The sequence below is a fragment of the Triturus cristatus genome, chromosome 3_1, assembly GCF_964204655.1.
Source record: "Triturus cristatus chromosome 3_1, aTriCri1.1, whole genome shotgun sequence".
NCBI classification, from domain to species: Eukaryota; Metazoa; Chordata; class Amphibia; order Caudata; family Salamandridae; genus Triturus; species Triturus cristatus.
In genome coordinates, this window is record NC_140583.1 from 1,098,572,858 (window position 1) to 1,098,595,649 (window position 22,792).

The 22,792-nt window shown below is 44.2% G+C and overlaps 1 protein-coding gene across 1 annotated transcript in view; it reads right to left on the reverse strand.

Moving 5' to 3' along the window:
• Positions 1-2,767: 2,767 nt before the first annotated feature.
• GLI2 (GLI family zinc finger 2) overlaps positions 2,768-22,792 on the reverse strand; it is a 231,520-nt gene continuing 211,495 nt past the window's right edge. Inside the window, exons 12-13 of the mRNA XM_085645973.1 lie at positions 22,342-22,678; positions 2,768-10,450 (exon numbers count right to left, since the gene is read on the reverse strand). Of these exons, the coding sequence (XP_085502099.1) occupies positions 8,076-10,450; positions 22,342-22,678 (2,712 nt within the window). The 3' untranslated portion in view covers positions 2,768-8,075. The remainder of the gene's footprint in view (positions 10,451-22,341; positions 22,679-22,792) is intronic.

The following is a 22,792-nucleotide window of genomic DNA, read 5'->3' on the forward strand; positions in this document are numbered from 1 at the left end:
TGGTAATCTCATTACTCTGATTCCATCTTCCACTTCCCAGTCTTAACATGTCACCCTCCCTTAGTAGGTGGACTTATGTCTTCATCTATGTTACCATGATTATGATACTCTGGAACTGGGAAGGTTTGGCTCTCATGTTAGTACCTAAGGAGATGCAGCCTCCATGGGAAAATTTCATTTTAATTGTTTTTTTATTTAAATTGCCGACAAGGTGCCTACGGCGGAGGAGCGCGCACTTCATTTCTGTAAGGGCTTGGAATGAGATTTCCAGTAAGTAAATCAGACATTATTGTTCAGGGAAGCAAGTAAATGTGAACAATACTATTCCATTGTGGAAAGTGAGTACATTTGTTACGGGCTATATAAACTAGGCAAATGTGTGTACGGGTGCAGTTTTGGGAAAACTGAACATATTTTTACATTACTAAAACATTTTCTAAACTGAGCTAATGTTCATTGCTGCCAAAATGTAGTACATGGCAAAGAGATGTAGGAAAAATGACACTACTGAGTACAATTAAATTAGATTTTAGTAACATTTGCCATTTACAGTGTGTGGATTCTGCAAAAATGTGGTATGAGGTACTATGCAAAAAAAAAATATATCATTATTATGATTACAGCAGCAAGGTAGTAAATGAGCAATTATGAGCAACTGTGTATACTGTGGACGTATCTTTTAAGCATGCAATTAGTACATATACTTCTGAAGCCTGCATTCTACGTATACATCTCTGTATCGTGTAGTCTGCCTCGGATCTCAACCGTTAGTTCTATATAAAAATGCTAAATAACATATGATATGTTTGAAGCCTATATAGATAACTCTGAACCCTACATCAGTCATACACTATCTTTATATATATTAGGCTTCCCGGCTGTTCAAATGCCTCTAACTGTGCAACATATATATATCTATAAATGAGAATTTTTCCCAATATGTACCATCACATTTACCAACAGACAGAGAATGGGCGAGACCCTTCGATACATCCGCCCCCTTTTCTAGTGAGTCAGTATTGATTGCAGGTGAATTGCCAAACACCCGAGGCTTTAAACATTCAATGCAAGATGTACTGACAGGTATCTGTGAAAAGAGTGCTGTCACCAAGCATCTGGGATAGTGGTGAAAACACGACACCATACTTTTGGAAAACATGGAACGCAGTGTCATTTGGAATGCTGCTACAAAAAATTCTCACCAAGTTCAACAAAGATTGGAGTGATATTGTTTGTATTTACAGTAATTCGCTACATATATGACAACGTTGTGCGATTACCTGTCAAAATCGATACCTGAGCTAAAGTGCTTCCTTGTAAGAGATCCTTGCCACATGCTAGATGGTATGCTGAAAGCATCATTACAATCTTCAGAGTTAGTGAAGAATGCTTTTGACTTTGTAGTCCATTCTGGTGAACTGTTTCGCTATGCGTGGGAACTACAATGCAAATATTTCTAATTTTGTGCTTTGTGTGGCATCAAAGAAAGAGTCATCCAAACTGTGCCATTTAGCCAGTGGTTCTCATTCCTAGAGCCGTGAATGCTATATTATTTATGTGGCGACTGTTTACAGAATTTTGCTTTGAGATGATGCCAAAGGCAAGAACAAAATTTTGAGGATCTTCAGTTGCATATTGATGGTGATGTGAAAACCAGTACACTCTACTGCAGGTTTTGGTCACCGATAAACCTGATTAAATTGGCATGTTCTTTACAGGCTCACACATATATGTTGAATCGTACAAATATATGTTGGCAGTCAATGATGAATCCTTCATGAGTTGCTACAACATCATTTTTTACATATATATGTCAATGACCACATGCACAATATGATTTTTTAAGCATGAAATTCTCCAAGTCGGAGGCTGTACCCCATATATATATGTCCCACAAGACTAAAATGGCTATGTGTGCTTTAAGATGCATGACAGCAATACAGATCAGTGACCACAGTCAACTCACAACAGTAAACAGGGATTCTCCATTTGACAGCTTTGACATTATTAGTGGTGACAGGGTGGGCCTGCAAAGTGGCCTGTCAAGAATCAGGTAACAGGAAGTGACTTTGACATTATAGATTTCCATTGCACATTTAACTAGTAGGGAAAACATGGCCTGGTCAGAAAGATATTAGGCATTAGTCTAAGCAGAGGAGAGGAAGGCCTGCTTTACTAGCCAGTCATCTGGGGGAAATAACCTTCACTGCTAACGTAATGTCCTTTCATGAGCCAGGTATAAACTTTTATTACTATGGCTATCTCAATGCCATGAACATTTTTGCATCTTGGCATGGCTGTGAGGTCTTTGATACAACCTGATAGTTTGCAGTACATGTCACTAGTCCATTAAATTGTATTCTCAACCGATAAGAACGCAATGATTGTGCATGACATTATATACACTTAGAAGGCAGCATAGTCCGATACGCTGCATAATATTATGCACTTGTAGACACCTTCATTATCAATCTGGTCTTCACGACATTGCTGATAAATTTTTAGGAATTACCAAAATGAAATGGAACATATCGAGATGACCTGACTGAAATCATGGAGCACAACACATAAACATAAGCAACAATATAAAGTAAAGAATGCTTTTGATATTATTGGAACCGAAAATAAAGATGCTGCGAGGCACTTCCAGTAGAAAAAGACACACCAGATATTATGAGAGACAAAGATCTGCCTCTCCATCACGCTTGGTTGGGAGTAGACCCAGTGAATTCACCATTAAAAAACACACACCACAACAGTAGCGTATGAAAAATGACTGTTTTTAATGTACAAAAGCCTTATGTACAATTTCAGCAAGTTGTGTACCTCCGTTTGTAAGATATAGAAAACAGCTATAAATGCTCTCTAGGTATACATTTGAAATAACAAATCAGGTGTTTAGCGATACAGTCTTCTATACAGAATATATACAGGCTTAGAATGGTTACTATACAAAACTATTTCATTCCGAAGTACCAAAGGGTACTACTGCAGACCTCCAGAAGCACCAGCCCAAGAGGGTATTCATTTCATGGAAAGGTAGGAGTACATTTTACACAAGCAAGGCTGAAGAGAAGTCACTGTTAGGGAAAGCCATGACAGTATCTTACAGAAAAAGGTGATTTCTTCAGAACCAGTACATGCTGCCTACAGTTAGTGGAGGAAACTATTTTATATTATTGCAGTTTAGTAACAACATTGGTATGCTGGAGTGGAAAATAGAAAAACAAAGAATCACAAACCATTTAAAACAATGGAATCACTGCAGAGAGTAGGAATGTACAATTTTAATATATACAATGGAAAAACATCGGATGTAGTAAGACTGTATCAGTGATGTGGGCAGTCATGGGCACAGCAGCTTTCTCTATTTTGTAGAAACTTCTAAAAATAGCCCTGCAGTCTGCCTTTGAGCCTGCTTTACTAGAGAATTATAAAGCAATTACCCACAATTATGTCAAAAAATGCTAGACTTCCTTTCCAAACTCAAAGTTCAGACAAAAAATGCTCTTTAACATTCTACCGAAATTCTTGATGAATTTTACTCAGAATAAAGCAAATTGAGAAAAAGCCGACTTGTGCTATTCTATCCATTGGGTTACAATTCCTTAGGGGACACCATTAGTAGCACTTTCGATAACTACTGCATGCACATTGTAACAGGTATTTGAGACATGGGTTGAAAGGTATGTGAAAACTATATTGTGCATGCACAGATTAGATTAAGGTGTAAATGAATCACATTATGTAAATCAACGTAAACTGTCCCAAATCCTTCCCTTGGCAAAAGTAACAAGTGTAGTGCAACAATCCATTTGCTCACGACGTGCACATAATTCATGTGGGGAGGGTGTGGAGAGGGGGGTGAGGCGGAATTTGAAGTTAGGTGCCCTGTGATCTGGCACTGCCAGTGTGAATCACCTTTTTATATTATCCGCCATCACATGTCACTGATTGCTAGATAAGTTCTGAATTAGCCCACTAGCAAAAGAAAAAGCGTGCTGCTTGAGAACACATTAACAATCGGTGATAAGTGGACCCATTTCTAAAATGGTACTGTTGTGACTGACCAATTTTCTCTGCTTAGCTCGGTTTGGTTTCCAAAGATTCTAGAGAAAAATTGTGGACTGGAGCATTTGTGCAATCAACCACAGGAGGTAGTGCACAATAGCTGAAAAAGAGTCCAACCGAATACAGCACCAGTGCTCCCTCTGGGAGTTTAATGCGACGTTTGCTTGAAGTTACTCCAAAGGGTATGTAGTTTCTACTTGTTGACTGCACATATTAAGATATATAAATAATGTTGCTAATTGAGGTAAGGCATTTGTCAGAAGACCAATGAAATACACTTTAATTGTGGCAAACATCTCACATACCTTTGTCATATACATTGCATGATTTAAATGTATGATTACAAATTCATTCTAATTTTGTTCCTTTTGTTATACTTTTTGTCCCAGATTTCGAGAGTATTGCTACAGTGAAGTTCTACTGGTGCCATGATTCATACTGAACAGTCTCTATTATTTACACAGGAACTGTAAAAGGGGAATAACAAATAGAAAGAACACCAGTCATCAGCACAATCATTTGTCTTTTGATTTTTTGCATGGCCTCAGAAAGAAGAATTGGATATTTGAAATGCATCCTACTGGCTTGAGAGTAGCCTCCATGTTGGATGATGGTAACCTCCTTATGAAGGGGCCCTAGAAAAGTCCTTCAGAGCACCTATTGACTTAGAAAACATTCTGGCAGTGATAATGTACGTGATGAAAAAAACTGATATGAACTGTACATATCAGAGGTTAGCCCACTTAATAGGAAAATCTATCAAATAAATAAAAACAAATGAAAGTAAGCAAAGTGTGAAATGTGTATTAGGGAAGAACAAAGTGGGTATGAAATTAGATAAGGGAAAAGCGTCCAGAGGCAGACCAACCTTTTCGAACATTGGAAGATTTTCAGACAGATTGGTGCTGTCGCCAGCCAATGGAACTAAGGTTGAGACAGTAACATGTCATTCATCCTTCTACAGAACCTCTCTATCTGGAATTGAACTAAGGTTGAGCCAGTAACATGTCATGCAGCCTTCTACAGAACCTCTCTATCTGGAAATCTTCAAGTTACCCAAAGCAGTTCAACCATGACAAATACAGAAAGTTGAAAAGGCAAGCAGTTATGGAGCAACAGATGGACTGAAGGTTTAGAATACTGCATTGAGAACAAACTAAAAGATACTTTTGACATACCTAGTGAAACTCTCCAACAAATGTACTAGACAGAGGCCATATGAACTCATTCATGGACACCAGTACCTTGGGCTACTTGCTCTGTGAGCTCCTATATTCCAATATTTAAGCATTTGTGCCAGCCACTTGTAGCTTAATGTTTTATTGTTAGGGACGGACTTCTCTATGTCACTTTTAAAGTTCACTAGAGATCATGCAGAACGATATCTAGCAGATAAAATGTACAATAAGTGCCAAAATGCCAATACCGTCCGACAAACTGGGTGATCTTGGAACATTCATAGAACTTCTCTGTAGTGGAATGGATGGGAGTTTAATGTAGTATTACTTTATTACAAGGCAGAGGATATATGTAGTTAATGTGGCTATGACCTATGCCTTTTCCTTGACTTTCTTTGACTGAAAAGAAATTCTAATTTGTTGTGCAGAGAAGTCCTTCAGGTATGTGTGTCCTTTGAGATGGTGCTCTTACAATCATTTTTGCTCTTAAACATGCAGCTTATTTATGCAGGAGAAACACTGTTTACCATCTGACACCAATGCCAACCGAAAGAAAAACATGGGCTCCATTAAAAAAAAGGAATGAGCTACCCTCATACAATTTTGCATTTATCAGACCAATCTAATTGTTGACTCTGTATATGCTGAGTTGTACTTCAGGCCTGAGGATGAGATACTATCACCGAAGCTGGCATTTGCTACAATTATTTAAAAATCTAGCCAGTCAAATGGTAGAGAGTTTTTTAATTGACATTTTGATTGTTGCACAGTAAGACTGTCTAGTCTGCTTAAATAGGCTTTACCATTAACAGACATAAAAATACTGACTTTCTTTAATGGTAATATAAAGAGGAGGAACTGCAATTCAAATAAATAATTTAAACAGTAATCTTTAGGAGAAAAAAATGCTTATCAGTGCTTAATTTGTAACGGTGTTTGCTGCACCACCAAAACATATTTATGACAGTCCACCACATGGTGATGCTGTCAGTAGATTTTTTTTTAAAGGCATGTGACCAAAGTGTTTAACAATTCTATAAACCATTACAAAAATAGTAATTTCAGGGGTCCCAGGCCAATCCTACAGCTTTGGGTGAAATACTGTAGTCCAAATTGTTACATCGGCAATGATGTAAGACTGTGATGTTAAGCAGGTAGCATTAGTACTGGTATTTGAAAGCAACGGCAGGGACTGAAGGTAGTTCAACCTTCAGTGGCTGCCTGAGAAATATTTTGGACTGTGGCACTTATTATTATACAAAATAAGCACAGGTTTAGACAGATTTCTGGGTGCACAACAGTTGCAAAGGGCTTTGTTTATTAGGTCAGAAGAGGATTTTCACCTGTAAAAGGCTTGGAAACAAAGCTGGGCAAACAATCATTTTACGGAGGGACTTCCTAGAAGAAGGAGGGACATCCAGATATGAAGAGGCAAGGGTCAGCAGCACTGGCTGGTACAGATTAAGACTGCCTTTCATGAAATCTGATTAGACCTCCATCGACACGTGATGCCAGATGTTATCAGGGGGAAACATCCTTTAGACCGAAGCCGGAATCATGCTGTGCCTTCACAACACCGGCAATAGAATGAATGCCTCGCTAGCACGCAAGTCATTACAACAACTTGCTTTAAGGGGGTGCATAGGTGGAATGGTGTTGGATTTAGAGTCCAACACCTTCCCCACTGTTGCGCAGACGGGAGTTGGAATAGTATATTATACTATTCCATAGTCCAGCGTTGTAACGACTTGCGTGCCAAAGAAACGCATCGTAACAACGCGTTTGTTCTTAAGCCAGCATTGTAAAGGCATGCGCGGGATAAAGTTGTACAACCAATATCAGGAAGTGTTAATGGCCAGACATGATTGTCTACAGACAGCAGGGCTAATTTTTGTGTTACTAGCATTTTTAGAAGTATTTTTGTCTCAGGGCAAAAAAATAAACCTAGTGGAGGTCATGCTGTGTTTAAGCAGGCTCCAATCAAGAATAAAAATGCAGCTTCTGAACACTTGCTGTATTCTATTTTACTGGATTTCTATAAGAATGTAAAATGAGGCCAGGTCCTTCACAACAAAAATGTTAGGTATGCTGTTGACTATTAAGTATTCCCTTGGACCAAGGTATGTTGTTGGCTATTAAATGTACCCTTTTGACCAATCTGTAAGCACTGGAATTTTTAGGAAAGGTGCATTGTACTTTGTATTATATACATATTTATTTAAATGCCTTAGTTATTGATGTTAAAAAAACATTGCAAGGCACTTTTTTCAGATGACGTACATTAACAGGAGGTTTCACTGGTTGTAGAGGGTTACACAACACACGTGTGCAGGGCATCGATGAACTAAAACCTGAAATTTAACAGGAATCTTTACAGAATGGAGAACATATGGCATTGTACGTCCATCACATTTTATATTGTACCATTTTGCATTCGACAAGGGGTAAAAAAATATAACATAATCCCTTAGATGGTGGACATAAATCACCTACTGGTAACAAAAAGGCAACCAAAAACGAGAATAAAAGCATATGCTCAACTCAGAAGGATATAAACTGTTGTAATGCATTGTTTGAGTTCCACCTGTCAATCCCCAGTGCTTTGAAAGAAAAAGATAAAACGAAAATACAGAAGCATCTCCCCTTTGTGAAAACATTCATGTTAGAATGTACACAATTTTGTAGATCCCATTTAGGTTCGCATATTGTGCACATAACACTTGCAAAAATGTACCCTATGTGAACTGGCTAATAGAAAAAAGCACAGTCATAAAATGACATGGTGTGGAGGTCCTGAAGTACTTGTTTATACAGTTGTGCTTTACATTAAGACATCAAGTTCAGGAATTTGCTCTCTTCTGCCAAAGTCGATAGCATGGAGCTCATATCCCCTATCGCCATATTACTAATACCAGCAGAGATGGGCGGCAGGGTGAGTGAGTTCCGTGGAGTTGTAAGGCGAGAGGAGGTTTGGGAGAGGTTCTGCAAGAGGCCGGGGCTCAGAGTTCCGGACATTAGGCTTGAGTGGTCCCCATCATCCATCATGGTATCAAAGTCGATTGTAGCTGGCTGCTCTAAGCCGTGTGAGTCAACTGTGCTTGAGACCTGATTGACTCCTGGTGATGGCAGTGCATCTGGCTTCACTTTTGAGGAACCCTGCAGCAGTCCGGCAGTGCCGCCCACAGGGCTGCTGTCAAAGTTTCCATTGTGCTCATACATGTGGATTTGGCCGGAGTAAAAGATCAAGCTGTTTTCCTGTTCACTGTTAACATACTGCTGAGGCTGTTCCAATTCCATGTTGTTTGTTCTTTTGGGGGTAGCCTCCGCAGTCTGCTGGGCAGCATTTACATTAGCTACATTCTGAGCACTTCCCAAGTACCCGAGTTGCTGTACCAAGCGCAACCCTCGATGCCTGTTCATGGGACTTGGGCCAACTGGAGGTCGGGGTTGAACAGCTCCTGAAGAGTATATTTGTCTCTCTGAACCCACCATATTGTGTTGAGTGTCAATAAGATTTTGTTGATTCGAGGCTATTAAAGAACCATGCTGCTGGAAAGCCTCTACGTTTTGGGAAGAGTTCATATGATATGACTGAGATGAGTAGTTCTGATGCGTAAGTCTTTGCATCCCTTGGTTTGGTATTATGCATTCTCTTTTGTTATCTTCCATGAACGAAGAATTTGGAACAGTCTCCATTTGTTGAGGATGGGCATGCTGACTGGACTTTACGCTCATGTCATTACACACTGGGGTTGGTTGGTTTTGATCTCCCCTGCCTGTGCTTGGATTCTGCATCTGCAGTGTTGCGTTGTATCCCTGATATAGCATGAAGTCGGGGTTCATATTTCTAGTAGGACACTGGCTTGTTTGCTGTTCCCTTTGCTGCATCAAATTCAGCCTCTGTCCACTCAGACCTGCATTTCGTTGCAACACATTTTGCTGAGCTACATTCATAGGATTTTGGCTTGTCTCTATGACTTGCTGGTTAAAGTTCTGATATTGACCAAAGTTCTGCTTCTGCTGAATAACGGCTAAATTTCCTTGCAGCAACTGCTGCTTCATGTGATTGGATATGACATCCACTGTACCTGAGCTAACTTCATTCCATTGGACTGGCATGTTATTTTTATGCATATTGGAAGACGTGCTAAAATTTCCTTGGCACTCTTCAATTAAGGGCCTAGAAACATTCAAATTTGCATCAGTGACTGCCATCCTACGTTGGCTGTTGAGGTTCTGATTTTGCAGTTTTGCATTCCCATGGCAATTATGCATGTTGTTGTTGTAATATGCAGTACTATTTTCCACATTAGATTCATTGTTCTGAGATTTTATGTACTGCACCACATCATCTGGAAGCATAATGTCCTCCTCCCCTATGTTGCCAGCCACCTCACTAGACACTGCTTCCATGGCAACATTCTCACTAATACTCGGTGGCCGAGGTGAATAGGTATGCCGGTTGAGATTGCTTTCAGAATGTGTGAAGTTTTGCAAGTTGAAGTTCCTTCTCTCCATGGCATTTCCTGTGTAAGAAGGATTCATGTTGTTCATGCTGTTAAACCGCTGCACTCTTGGTACGGATTGTGGGTCAATGGGGGGTCTTCTAATGGGATCACTTGCTCGTCTTGTACCGTTGCCAGCCAACTCCTGGGGAAATGTGGGCATGCCATACATACCAGCTCCATTGTCACTGCAGCGTCTAGGAGCTGGCGGATGGCGAAATGGGGGCATGGTGAACTCCTGCCCGTCAAACAGAGACATCTTGTTACGTAGATTCATCTTGTCCATGTTAGGCAGGGGTGTGGGTGGAGGGCCACCAGTGGCAGCAGCATATTTTGCCTTAAGCCGGTACTGTTGAGCAGGTGTTAGGTTGAAAATACCAGGAATACCACTACACTGGCTGGCATCACTGGACCGACGTGACATATCAGTTGAGATGGGGTCATAAGAGTCAGCGGAGCTTATATTATTAGGACGGCCCCCACAGTGAGAAACCTCACTGGAACGACGACTTGAGAAATAAGGTGAAATCCCTGATGATCTGCGGCTGTTCGTGTAGGCCGAGCTAATTGTACTTGTTGCACTATCGCGACGATCGTTTAGCTGGTTCATCATCATCTCCTCGTTGACAGTCAGCTCCATGATCCTTGGACAAGCTAGTGTAGTTGTGGTACCACCAATGCCTTCTGGCAACAAACCTAATGGAAAGAAAAACAAAGGTTACTCAAATGAGCAACAAGCATTTGTAATGCAATCAGTCATGTATTAGTGAAAATTTGTGCCACTGGCGTTGCAAAGGACAATGTTTCTTAGTTATGTTTTTTGTATTGCAGTGGAGTGATCATTTGACCTATTTAAAGAGATAGGAAGGATAGAGAATTTAGAGGAAACAGTGGAAAGTAGGGGTGGTACAAGTATTGCTTTAAAAGAAAGAGGACAGATGGAACATATGCAATAAAAGAAAATCTATGAAGCAGGGAATGGGTGCAATACCAATGGAGGTTACTAGGTGTCCCTCTGGAGTTCTAAATGGACCTCTGTTAGCCACATAATGTATTGCACCCTTAATGCAGCCTGCTAAAGGATGTTGTTCCGGCATTGTTTTCTGGTGAATGCAGTACCAGAGGCACAATGCTTAACGTCTATATGAAAGAGCAGCTTTAACGCAAGTGTGACAGATAACATCAGTTATGTGTCTTTTACGGTGCTGCAGAATTTTTTCCCGTTTGTGCAACACAGGGGTGTGCATTTTTACACAGTACTGCACAGCTGAGGCATGAAAGGTGCCCCGACACAGCACACATCTAAAAAACACAGACTTGCCACAGCGACACACTCATTATTGGAGCCACTCCTGGCTTTAAAAAACAAGCTGTAACTAATAAAAGCAGTCGATATCTGCACTGTGTGGAGTGGGAGGGCACAAAGAAGGCGGGCGGGATGTGCATAATGAAAGCGGGGAAGCCACCGGTATGTGACTAGCAGTGAACCTGTCCACAATATACCAGACCTGTACTGTACGGGACTCATTCCCTTTAGCAAACACCCAGCTAAGATTGTAGCAAGACGCTAAAGACGATTATCAGCACAATGGACTTGTACACACAGCGTTAGAGGAAAGCACATTCTGAGTTGGCCACGTTGCACAAGTGGACCCATCATCATAATAAAACTGCAGCTGGACCGGTAATCAGATCACAAGAGTGATAAAGTGTTCTGTGATCTACAAGTGAAGAGCCCCCCTGACTTGCTTCCTCTGTCAACACCCCTGACTTGCTTCCTCTGTCAACACCGCACACACTAACCTTGACTATGGTTGATGTCAAGCCCACAGGGTGCACCTCCGAGTGTGGACAATGCCAAGGAGTCTTAACTTACTACAGTGATGCCTTAGATAGACTCTTCCCTCAACAGGGTGCAAGTAGGAAACATGCAACACGTAGGCCTCTAATTCTGACAGCAAGTGTGTCATACAAGGCACCTACCACACAACACTGAGAAATATCCCTGAGTGGGAGAAATCTGGAACAGGATCCTGTGTGAAAGTGCAACACAAGTGAGCAATGCACCTTTCCCTGCACACCTGCAGGCTTCATGTCACATGGTCGGGTAACACTGGCACAAGCATACACTGCCACGTGACCATCCATTGGACATCGCAACTGTGCAGGCACGGAGGAAGTCCAAGCTACACACCACTCTCCAGGTGGTTGGGTGACAGAAACGGCAACAGATTGGCTTGGAGCACTAGCCCATGGAAAATCTGCTTGTGACGTTACGCACACAATAGTAAAATGGGCACACTGTGTCACAGTAGGGAGTCACTGTGTGCAAAAGGTGCTGGTTGGGTCATCTTGATGACATCTCTCTGATGGACCTTTAAGTCTGGCTGTCGCAGAGGCACCACACTGCCCACAACAAACGAGCTGCAAATTGGTTCCTCTAGATCTCTGAAGTACTCGCAAGTGTCAAATTTCAAATTTTCTAGTTATTGTGTATTAAACTCTACATGCTTCTACTATGCATTAAGTATTGGAGTTTCTAACTCATGCTGTATCCAAGCCTTGCCTCACTTCTGGTAGCCATAATGATGATGTTCCTTACACTGTAACGAAAAGTTTCTTACCTGTCGGTGTAGTTTTGCAGCTTGAAGATCTTTCTGGATTCACTATGCTGTGCATTATTCCGCGATCTTGTGGTTGGGTCCGGATTCGTAGTCTTTTCTTTGTTTTTTTTTTTTTTTTTGTAGCCCAGGTGGGCGTCGACGTCCACCATTTGGTGCACCTCCCGTGACGTCGTCGTGCTTCCTGCGGAAGTCCCACCTTTGGGGCGCCATCTTCGGGTTCTTTTTTTCCCTGTTTTTTTTTTTTTTTTTTAACCCTAGGCGATTGATTAATCCTTTTGTCCGTATTTCTGTACGTATCCACCTATTTGATCCTATCCATTTCACCCCCTCTTCCTCCAGCCTCATCTTCCTGGCGGAGGTGGGTGGGTTCGCTAGTGAATCCAGAAAGATCTTCAAGCTGCAAAACTACACCGACAGGTAAGAAACTTTTCGTTTTGCAGCGTGAATCTTTCTGGATTCACTATGCTGTGCATAGACTTTGTAGCGGTTTTCCTATTTTTGTGGTGGCTGGGTGGAAGATGATCGCTGGTCGTTGAAAATGTGTTGTAGCACCTTCTGTCCGACCTGTGCTTCCTTATTCATTTGAATGTCCACGCAGTAGTGCTTTGTGAACGTGTGCACAGATGCCCAAGTCGCTGCGAGACAAATGTCTTGGATGGGCGTGTTTGCCAGGAAGGCAACTGTGGCCCCCTTCTTCCTTGTGGAGTGAGCTTGTGGCCCCTCCGTTAGCTCCTGTCCAGCCTGTTTGTGACAGAATTGAATAGTGAGGGCAATCCACCTAGCGATGGTGCCCTTGGTCACTGGTCTACCCATGAAGCTAGTAGCAAAGGACACAAACAGCTGCTTCGACTTCCTGAGTTCCTTGGTTCTTTCAAAGTAGTGCATCACCGCTCTTCTGGCATCGAGGGTGTGCAGGGCCTTTTCTGCGTTTGTAGTCGGGTTTTGGAAGAAACTCGGTATCTGGATACTCTGATTCATGTGAAACGCCGACACTACCTTGGGCATGAAGTGTGGGTCCGTCCTCAGGACTACCCTGTCCTTGTGAATTTGAATGTAGGGCTCCTGTAGCGTTAGTGCTTGAAGCTCGCTCACTCTGCGTAGTGAGGTTATGGCCACTAGAAAGGCAGTCTTCATCGTCAACATTTGTAGATTGGCCTTGTGAATGGGTTCAAACGGCGCCTTCATGAGCTCCGTCAGAACCACGTTTAAATTCCATGCCGGCGGTGGCAACCTTTTCGGGGGTGCCATTCTTTTGGCCCCCTCCATGAATCTCTTCACCACCTGCGAGCTGAAGAAACTTCCACCCTTCTCACCTCTGGTGTAGGCAACGATCGCTGCTAGGTGCACCCTTAGGGAGCTCGAGCAGAGGTTACTCTTTAGAAGGTGTGTGAGGTACCTCAGCACAGTTGAGTCTCTTGTCATTCTGTTGTGCAGGCCCTTCTTCCTGCACCACACCGTGAATCTCTTCCACTTTGCGCTGTAGCACTTTCTTGTAGTAGGTTTCCTTGCCTCCCGTAGCACTCGCATAGTGCTCTGAGGTAACCTTAGGTGTGCGAACTCTAGGTCTTCAGGAGCCATGCTGCTAGGTTGAGGGTCTCTGGCTCTGGGTGCAGGACCTCCCCGTTTTGCATTGAGAGCAGGTCTTTTCTTCTCTCGAACCTGTACGGATTGCCTTGCGCCATTTCTTGAATCTGTGAGAACCATGTCTGCCTCACCCACTGTGGGGCCACCAGGATCAGAGTCATGTTGCTGGTTCTGCACTTGTCGAGCACTCTGTGCAACAGGGGTATCGGTGGAAAGGCGTAGGCAAATGTCCTCGACCAGCTTATCCATAGGGCATTTCCCTTGGATTGCTGATCTGGTTGCCTGGACGCGAAGCTTTGGCATTTTGCATTGTGGCGTGTTGCAAAAAGGTCTATTGTTGGAGTCCCCCATCTCCGGAAGAGTTTCTCCGTTTCCTGGCCATTGAGCTCCCACTCGTGTGATGCTGAGGTCTGCCTGCTTAGCCAGTCTGCCTCCACATTGTCCTTCCCCGGTAGGTGAATTGCCAGTAGATCTATCCTGAGAGGTATGGCCCATCTCCAAATCTCCTGAGCTAGGGATGAGAGGGGAAACGACTGTGTCCCCCCTTGTTTGTTGATGTAGAACATCGCCGTGGTGTTGTCTGTCTGTACCAACACCCTCTGCCCGCACAGGTGTCTCTGGAATGCCTTCAGGGCTAGCAGTATCGTTTTCAACTCGAGGTAGTTGATGTGGCGGACCGCGTCTGCCGGAGCCCATAGACCCCTCACTCTGAGGTTGTCCATGTGCGCTCCCCATCCCATCTGCGATGCGTCCGTGGTAATGGTCACTGTTGGGCTTGGTGGTGTCAGGCTTCTCCCTGTTCTTATGTTGTCTCTGTTCCACCAAGTTATCTCCTCCTGCACTGCGTGCGTAACAACCACTAGATCCTCCCAACTTCCGTTTGCTTGTGACCATTGCTGTTGCAGCCATTCCTGGAATGGTCTCATGTGCAGGCGTACATTCGGCACCAGCTGGATACAGGACGCCATCATCCCCATCATCTTGCTCACCGCCCTCACTGTCAGAGCTCGCCCCTTCTGGTAGAGCTGCGTCTCCTTCAGTAGGGCATCTGTCCTCCTGTCGCTGGGCACTACTGTACTGTTGAGGGAGTTGATCTGTGCCCCCAGGAAAATCTTTACCTGTTCCGGTTCCAGCGATGATTTTCCCCAGTGGATGGAAAATCCCAGATTTGTGAGGGTGTCCGTTACGCGTTTTGCGTGCCTCTCGCACTTCTCGCGTGAGTTTGCCTTGACCAGCCAGTCGTCCAAGTATGGGTATACGTGTATGCCCTGCTTTCGTAGGTGTGCCGCTACCGCCGACAGGCATTTTGTAAAGACCCTTGGCGCTGATTTTAATCCGAAGGCCAGGGTTGTGAACTGGTAGTGTTCCTGTTCGATGTTGAATCTTAGAAGGCCCTTGTGCCTTCTGTTTATTGGGATGTGGAGGTAGGCATCCTTGAGGTCCACGGTGACCATGAAGTCCCCTTCTCTTATCTGTGGCAGTACCTCCTGCAGTGAAGTCATTTTGAACCTTTGCGTTCTTATGAACTTGTTTAGGTAACGGAGGTCCAGTATGGGCCTGAGGTCTCCGTCTACCTTCGGAACCACGAAGTAGTTTGAGTAGACCCCTTTGTTGCGTTCCCCGAACGGCACTGCCTCTATGGCTCCCTTTTGTAGGAGTTTCCGCGTTTCCTCTCTGAGTATTGCCAGTTCTTGGGCAGATCTCTGTCTTCCTTTCGGTTTCCTGTTTGGAGGTCTTTTCTCCAAGTCTACGCAGTATCCGTACTGCACGATGTTCCGTATCCACTTGTCTGTGGTTATGCGCCGCCACTCCTGAAGGTAGAACCTCAGCCTTCCGCCTACTGGTGACGTATGCTCGTAGGCTCTTGAATCTTCTCTTCCCCCTGATGACACCTTTCTGCGCCTCACCCTTGGGGACTTGACGAGGGTAGGCGTCTTCTTGCGTGCTGAGTCACTTCGAGGAGGGCTGATCGCCCCCTCTCCTCCTCTGGCCACGTCCGTTCCCTCTCCCGCGAAAGGACTGGCCCCGAGCTTGATATTGCCAGCTTTGCTTCTGCTGACCTTGACCGTGACCTTCGCCCTGCTGACCTTGTTGGAACGCCTGGTGCGATGTCCCTTGTTGGCTTGCACCCCTACCGTAGGGTCTCCTCGAGGGATTACCTCGTCTCATTCCCCTCAGCTGTAGGGCCCCCATGGACCTCGCTGTCTCGTTTTCCTTCTTGAGCTGGGTGAGCTTTTCGTCCACCGTTGCTCCGAACAGTGTCTCTCCGTTGAAGGGGGTGCCAAGGATGTTGTTCTGCACTTCCGGTTTGAATCCCGAGATTCTTAGCCATGCATGCCTCCTCTCTGTGACCCCTATGGCCATGAGTCTTGCTGAAGTCTCTGCCCCATCCAACGCCGTCTTTATACAGGAGTTGGCGATGTTCTTTCCTTCATCCACCAGGTGAGAGGCTCTCTGGCGGTATTCTTCGGGGAGGTGCTTTACAAGCTCCCCCATCTCATCCCAGTGTTGGTATTGGTGTCTATTGAGGAGTGCATTCGAATTCGCCATGCGCCAGTGCATTGCGGCGTTCCTCTCGACCTTTCTGCCTGTGAGGTCGATCCTCCTGCTCTCTTTATCCGGAGGTGGGCCCGAAGTTGCTGGAACGTTGGCCCTTCTCCTGGCCGTGGAGGCTATGATGGAGTCTGCTGTGACGCTACCCTTGATGTAAGGTGGGTCCAGGGAGGAGTGCTTATATTTCTTCTCTGTCCTGGGTGTGATCGACCGGCAGGTGGCAGGCTCCTTGAAGGCTTCTCTCCCCTGGTACATCACGCTTTGTAACATGGGGAGGAACTGACTCCTAGTCTGGATGGGGAGCAGTGTTTCGACGAGAAAATCGGCTTTCGGCCTCTCCTCGTCGAGTTTGACGCCGAAGGCCAGTGCTGCGCTCTTCACCACCATATTGTATACCCCGATGTCGTCGGGTGGCGAAGGCCTCGAGGGGTACGTGTCCACGGGCTCCTCCGGGTTTTCGGTGTCGAGATCGTGCCATTCGACGTCGTTGCTGGTAGATGCCGCCGATTCGAAGAACGACTGTTGGTCTTCTTCCTCGGCTTCTTCCTCATAATAGGGCTCCTCCTCTTCATCGAGATCCCTTGTCAGCCCTTCGGCGTCGAACTCCTCTTCGACCTCGACGACGTCCGCCGATGAAACTGTTGGAATCTTGAATTCCTTCATCCTGGCGTCGAACTCCTTCTTCCTTTGAAGGATGTTCTCCATTTCGGCCTCGAGCCGCCTCTTCTTTTTCTCCATTTCGGAGATGCTTTCGGCGTCGACCGCGGGTCTTTTCGATGAAACTTGCGTCGACGTCGAACGTTCTTTCTGCGTCGATCGGCCCGTTTCATGGGATGATTTCGACGAACCTTGCCTTTCGGCGTCTTTCTGCACCTGGGAGTCCTTTTGTAAGGATCCGCTGGGCCTTTTGTCCGAAGTTCCCCCCTTGGACGTCGAAGCTTTCGGCGCCGGGGCTCCCTTCGTGGACTTTGACTCAGTTTTTCTCGAGTCACCCTCGTGTTGTCGAGGTACTTTTTGTTTTGCGCTCGACGATTCTCTTACCTCGTCTTCTTTTTTCTTGTCGGTCTCTACGACCGTGAAGTTTTCGGCTGTCTCGGCGACGTTGTCCTCGTCGTCTGAGGAGAGGCCCAGAGCGTAGAGCGTCGGGGGCTTCCCCTTGCCGTCCATGTTGGCGTTGGCCCTTCTCTGCCGCTCTCTCACCCTGAGTGTCTTCGGCGCGAAGGCTGAGCAGGCGTTGCAGTCGATACTCTGGTGATCGACCGGTAGGCAGAGGTTGCAGACCGGATGCTGGTCTCTCTGCGCGAACTTGTGGTGGCAGTTTGGGCAGAACTTGAATGGCGTCTTGTCCATTTCGCTCAGGGTCTCTGAGCGTGCATTCTCCAGGGCTGTCGAAGAAAAAGGCTCGCTGGTCCTCTTTCTTAGCGCTCCTGATGAAATCTGTTCAATTCCTGATGTCTTCTCTTGATTCTATCGATGAAACTCGCTTTTCTTCCTTCTTCCTCCGAGTGAATTTCTGGAGCTTCCCGATGTCGATCCAGACCCAACGGCGGAAAAAAGAATCTGAAGATGGCGCCCCAAAGGTGGGACTTCCGCAGGAAGCACGACGACGTCACGGGAGGTGCACCAAATGGTGGACGTCGACGCCCACCTGGGCTACAAAAAAAAAAAAAAAAAACAAAGAAAAGACTACGAATCCGGACCCAACCACAAGATCGCGGAATAATGCACAGCATAGTGAATCCAGAAAGATTCACGCTGCAAAATCTTGCTTCCTGCTTTGCCTGTTCTGCTTCTGTCCTTACTGGATGCATTACTTGAGTAGAGGAGTAGTAGAGAGGGGGGAAAGGGATGTGGCACTATGGTCAGAGCAGCTGATTTCGGACATAATGGACAAAGGGTTCGAGTCTCAGCATCGCCTCACCATCCTATGATTCTGGGCAGTATTACTCAATCTCCTGGCTTCAAAAAACAAGCCATAACTAATAAAAGTAGTTGATGTCTGCACTGCGTGGAGTGGGAGGGCACAGAGCAGGCGAACGGGTTGTGCATAACGAAGGAGGGGGAGGAAGGTACTGGAGGAGAAGGGCAGGGACTAAAGAGTAAAGAAAGGACGTGATTTAAGTGCAACGGCAGTCGCGCTGATTATAATAAAAATGCACTCCTTTGAAAACACAAGTGTGGCATCCCTGAAGCAGGCGCCGTGCTGATACAGAAGCCTTAGGTACGCCACCCCAAAAAATAGTGCACAAAGAAATGTAAATTAAAAATAAGTGTAAGACCAGCATGCAGACCAAACATAAGCAGGCATTCATGGGAAGTTGGTAGATGCGTCAAGCCACAGCCTGGATTACAGCTTGCCTCTCAAACCAGCACATGTGCTGCCCAGGCGCTACCCAGGCTAGACCTAAATATGGGGTCTTTTGATAGCTACTAATGTACAACTAGTAACTCAATGTAAAGCACCAAAAGGAAAGCGAGACAAGTCTATCCAGTCTAGACCAGGGTGCTGACTAAGGAAAGGTATCCATATATATTGAGGATCCTAATATCCTAAATTTCTCACTACCGAACAGGAACTGGGTTTTACACTAAATTGTAAGGCGAGTGTCATGCTTCATCATCATCCAGCCACATTTGCCAATGAAACATCTAGTGGTGAATTGACTCCCCGTCTTTATATAAGAGTACTTATTTAGGACTGTGGTAATTACCACCCCTAGCATCACAATTTAATTTTAACCATCTCATTGGACCTCCTGAAATAAAAGGAAAACTCTTAGGAGGGAACCTGAGATATTTGCCTGTACAATGGATCCCATACCCTACAGTCTTAAATAAGTTCTCCCTGTAAACATGGGGAGCTCATTTACCACTAACTGGCATATATGGTGGGCTGATGAGGAAGCATGACATCCAAGGTTGTGTATGAGGCCCAGCCCTACAATTCTGTGCAATAACCAGGTCCTGTTCTGAGACTTATAAGAAATTAGGATTCATAATATATGGCTAATTTCCCTTAGTGAGCACCCTCTTCTCGTCTGGATAGACGGGCCTTTGTTTGCCTTTTGGTGTTTTAGATTGTGATTTGGGAGGATGCACACGATGACAGGCCAAGTCATAATCGTTCTTTCAATATCCTCACAGTGGGGGATCAATGGTTGGACATCTAGTAATTCACCCATTTTATGACCAGATTGGGAAAAGGATCTTTAGTTATGCTTTAGATCAAATGTTAGACTTATTAGGGTTTAATTTAGGCTTGGCAAGGGCACAGCCTCCACAAAGCCTGCATCCTCCTATCAGCCCACCATTTTCTTGCCATGAAAGCATGTGGCATTACTCCTTAAATACAGGTGCAACCAGACGTGGTGGAAAATTACACGAGGGTGGCAAATAACTGTAGCCCCAGATGGACATGAATGTTTTTCCTATTCACCCACGGCTTTAGGGTATTTTGGAACCTTTTTCATCATCCTTATAACCCTTGAATATTCTGCGTTTGTCAACACAGAGCCTCTTGGGCTCACTGCTACTAAACAGTCATGCTGTATGTTCACTGCCACTAAGAAACCAAAGCAAAGGACGGACATGAATGTATGACATTACTACACCATACATTACCACGCGGTAGGTTACAACGCAAACTTGTTACCACGCATGGCTTTACATCGCAAGTCGTTTCTATGACTTGCACTAGATGGCGCGCTGGATTTAGGAATAGTATAAATTACTATTCCTACTCCAGTTGGCGCAACAGCAGAGAATGGGTTGGATTTAAAATCCAACACATTCCCTGGTGTTGCGCGCCATCTAGTGCAAGTCGTAGAAACAACTTGCGATGTAATGCTATGCGTGGTAACAACGTGGACGATGTAACGTCCGCGTTGCAACCTACCAGCATGGTATTGACAGCGTTGTAAACGCTGTTTCCCAACAGACATACCATAGTACTCTTGCCACAAGTAATCATTCTTTGTAGAAATTTGCACAACTACCTGAACATTGTAAATATAGTCTATAGTAAAATACTTGGCTCACAAGAGTTTTAGCTGAGGACGTACAAATTATTATAGTAGGACAGAAATGACCATATCAACCCAACAGTATTTAAAGTACAGTACTTTGTTGTGTAGGAGCTATCATTCTGTTTATAATTAATTCCCAACCTTTGAATAAGAAGGGGCCCTTTTATGTGTTGTCCTTTTAATTTAACTTGGATTTCAAATTGCTTTCTATTCAAAGCCCAGGACTATGAGCTGTGAGAAGGACCTCTTGTGGAAATGTTTTGATTTTTGTACAAAGTAAATGGCAGTTACCAGAGCGAAATGTGGCTTTTAGGTATTTTTAACACCATCATATCTATGCTTATGTATAGTAAATAAACATGTGGAGGGATGTTCTCTTTCCAAAACAGGAACTTGGTCCACCAATGCATTTTCAAGACAGGTGTTATTTGGTTTCCATGCATTGAAGACCTGCTCTTGCTCTTATAGGTTGGGAGGTGGGCCATAGTGGTCCAACCTCCAACACAATTGCATGTCCTAATGGCCGATGATATTAGGAAAACTGGTCGTTAACATAATGTGATGTTTTCACAAGTAGGAGCATCTATCCAGCATTCACCCCTTATCACTCTGAATTGACCACCTAATTGATTCATTTACTTCTTTGATGCGATCAACCTTGGAGCTTTGCTTTTACCAATAGTGGGACATATTTGACTTCTTTGACTTCATCTACTAATATCATTCCTTTTTGTATTGTGATGTGCTACTGCTGCTCACAACACTAAAAACTTGTGTTAAGTTCATTTCACAATTTTACATGAACTTATTGATAAATGTATTGGGTATTCATGTTCTGTGACTTTGCTTTTAGTTTATAGGTATAATTATAAACATTTGCATCCGAGAAAACTCTGGTTAGGAAGTATGTCACTGTATGTGCTACCCTCATTCACAATATATCAACTACCAAGATGAGTTAGGACACATCATTGCTTGTGATTCTCTTTTTGAATTGAGGACTGAATCTCATTCCATCCAACACTGCTGAAAGGGCAAAAGTTTTGGATCTGCTTCATTGTTCTCATCTTGAACCATTGTTATGAGGATCTGCATTAGTTTTGGATTCCCACATTTATTTTCAAAACTGCTGACCGATTAGGTTTCTGGCAGAGATAATGTGAACTGTTGGTGATGACAATTACCATCTGAAAGGCGTTTTCAGCATATATTTGAAAGGCAAGCTCCTCCTATTAGGGTGCACAGAGTGTTACCACAGGAGGGTTAATAGCCACTCCTACTTAAAAACTTCCAGGAAAGACTCATGGCTAGGTATGCATAGTCAGTGGAGATTCTGATGCAGTTCAGGGTATGTGGCACTTCATCACTATGAAAAGGGAAGGGTTGTACAATGACATTTCCTTTCTTTCATTGACTGCTCAAGTTGGTTAATGGGATAATGAGTTTAGAAACCGTAGTTATGATAGTCTGTGTACTATCGGGGTTGAATACTGTATGAGGGATGTGAATAAGGTGGCTAGTGGCATGGCATTTTGGGTGTTGAGTATGCCATTGTTAAAGGGATAGAGGTATTACTTTTTGATAATGTTATATAGGATTATGATGCTGCTGAACAATTGTTTTGATTATGTTGGTTTTACTTTTGGTGGTATTGTTCATTCATTGAAATGAGATGGCTAGACTGATGAAGCCTAAATGGCGTTCATGACCCAGAAAGAATGTGACATCCATACTACAGAAAGAGGCTAGCGACTTACATCTCTACTACAGAAGACATAATATCTGAATCTTTGATACTTACCATTTCCTAGTATGGGTGGCAGCTTGGTGTTTCGGATTTGTGGAGCTGAATTTGCCCATAAACAGGAATCCCTAACCGTCTTCAGTTTCTCTTTCTTAAGGTGTTCAAGTCTTTGCATTGTTGTCATGTGTTTTCTTTGCTGGAGGCTGACTGTTGAGGTACCAGATGAGACTGTTGAGTCCACCACAGGAGCATTGTCATCCAAGGCTGTAAGATCTCCCAGACTTCCCCCACTATGCATGTTGAGTTCTATTCCACTGTCATTGTTGTTGGTGCTGCCAAGCGGCGATGGTTCACTACTGCATGACGACTGGCCACCAGGGCTGGATTGATACATCTAACAAAGAGAAGAGAAAGCAAAGGTTTAGTGCTCATATCCTGACTTATGGCTTGAATAATTGCCTAAAACAGCAACACAGGTGCTAGATAGGAGAATGCACCCGAGTGGCCT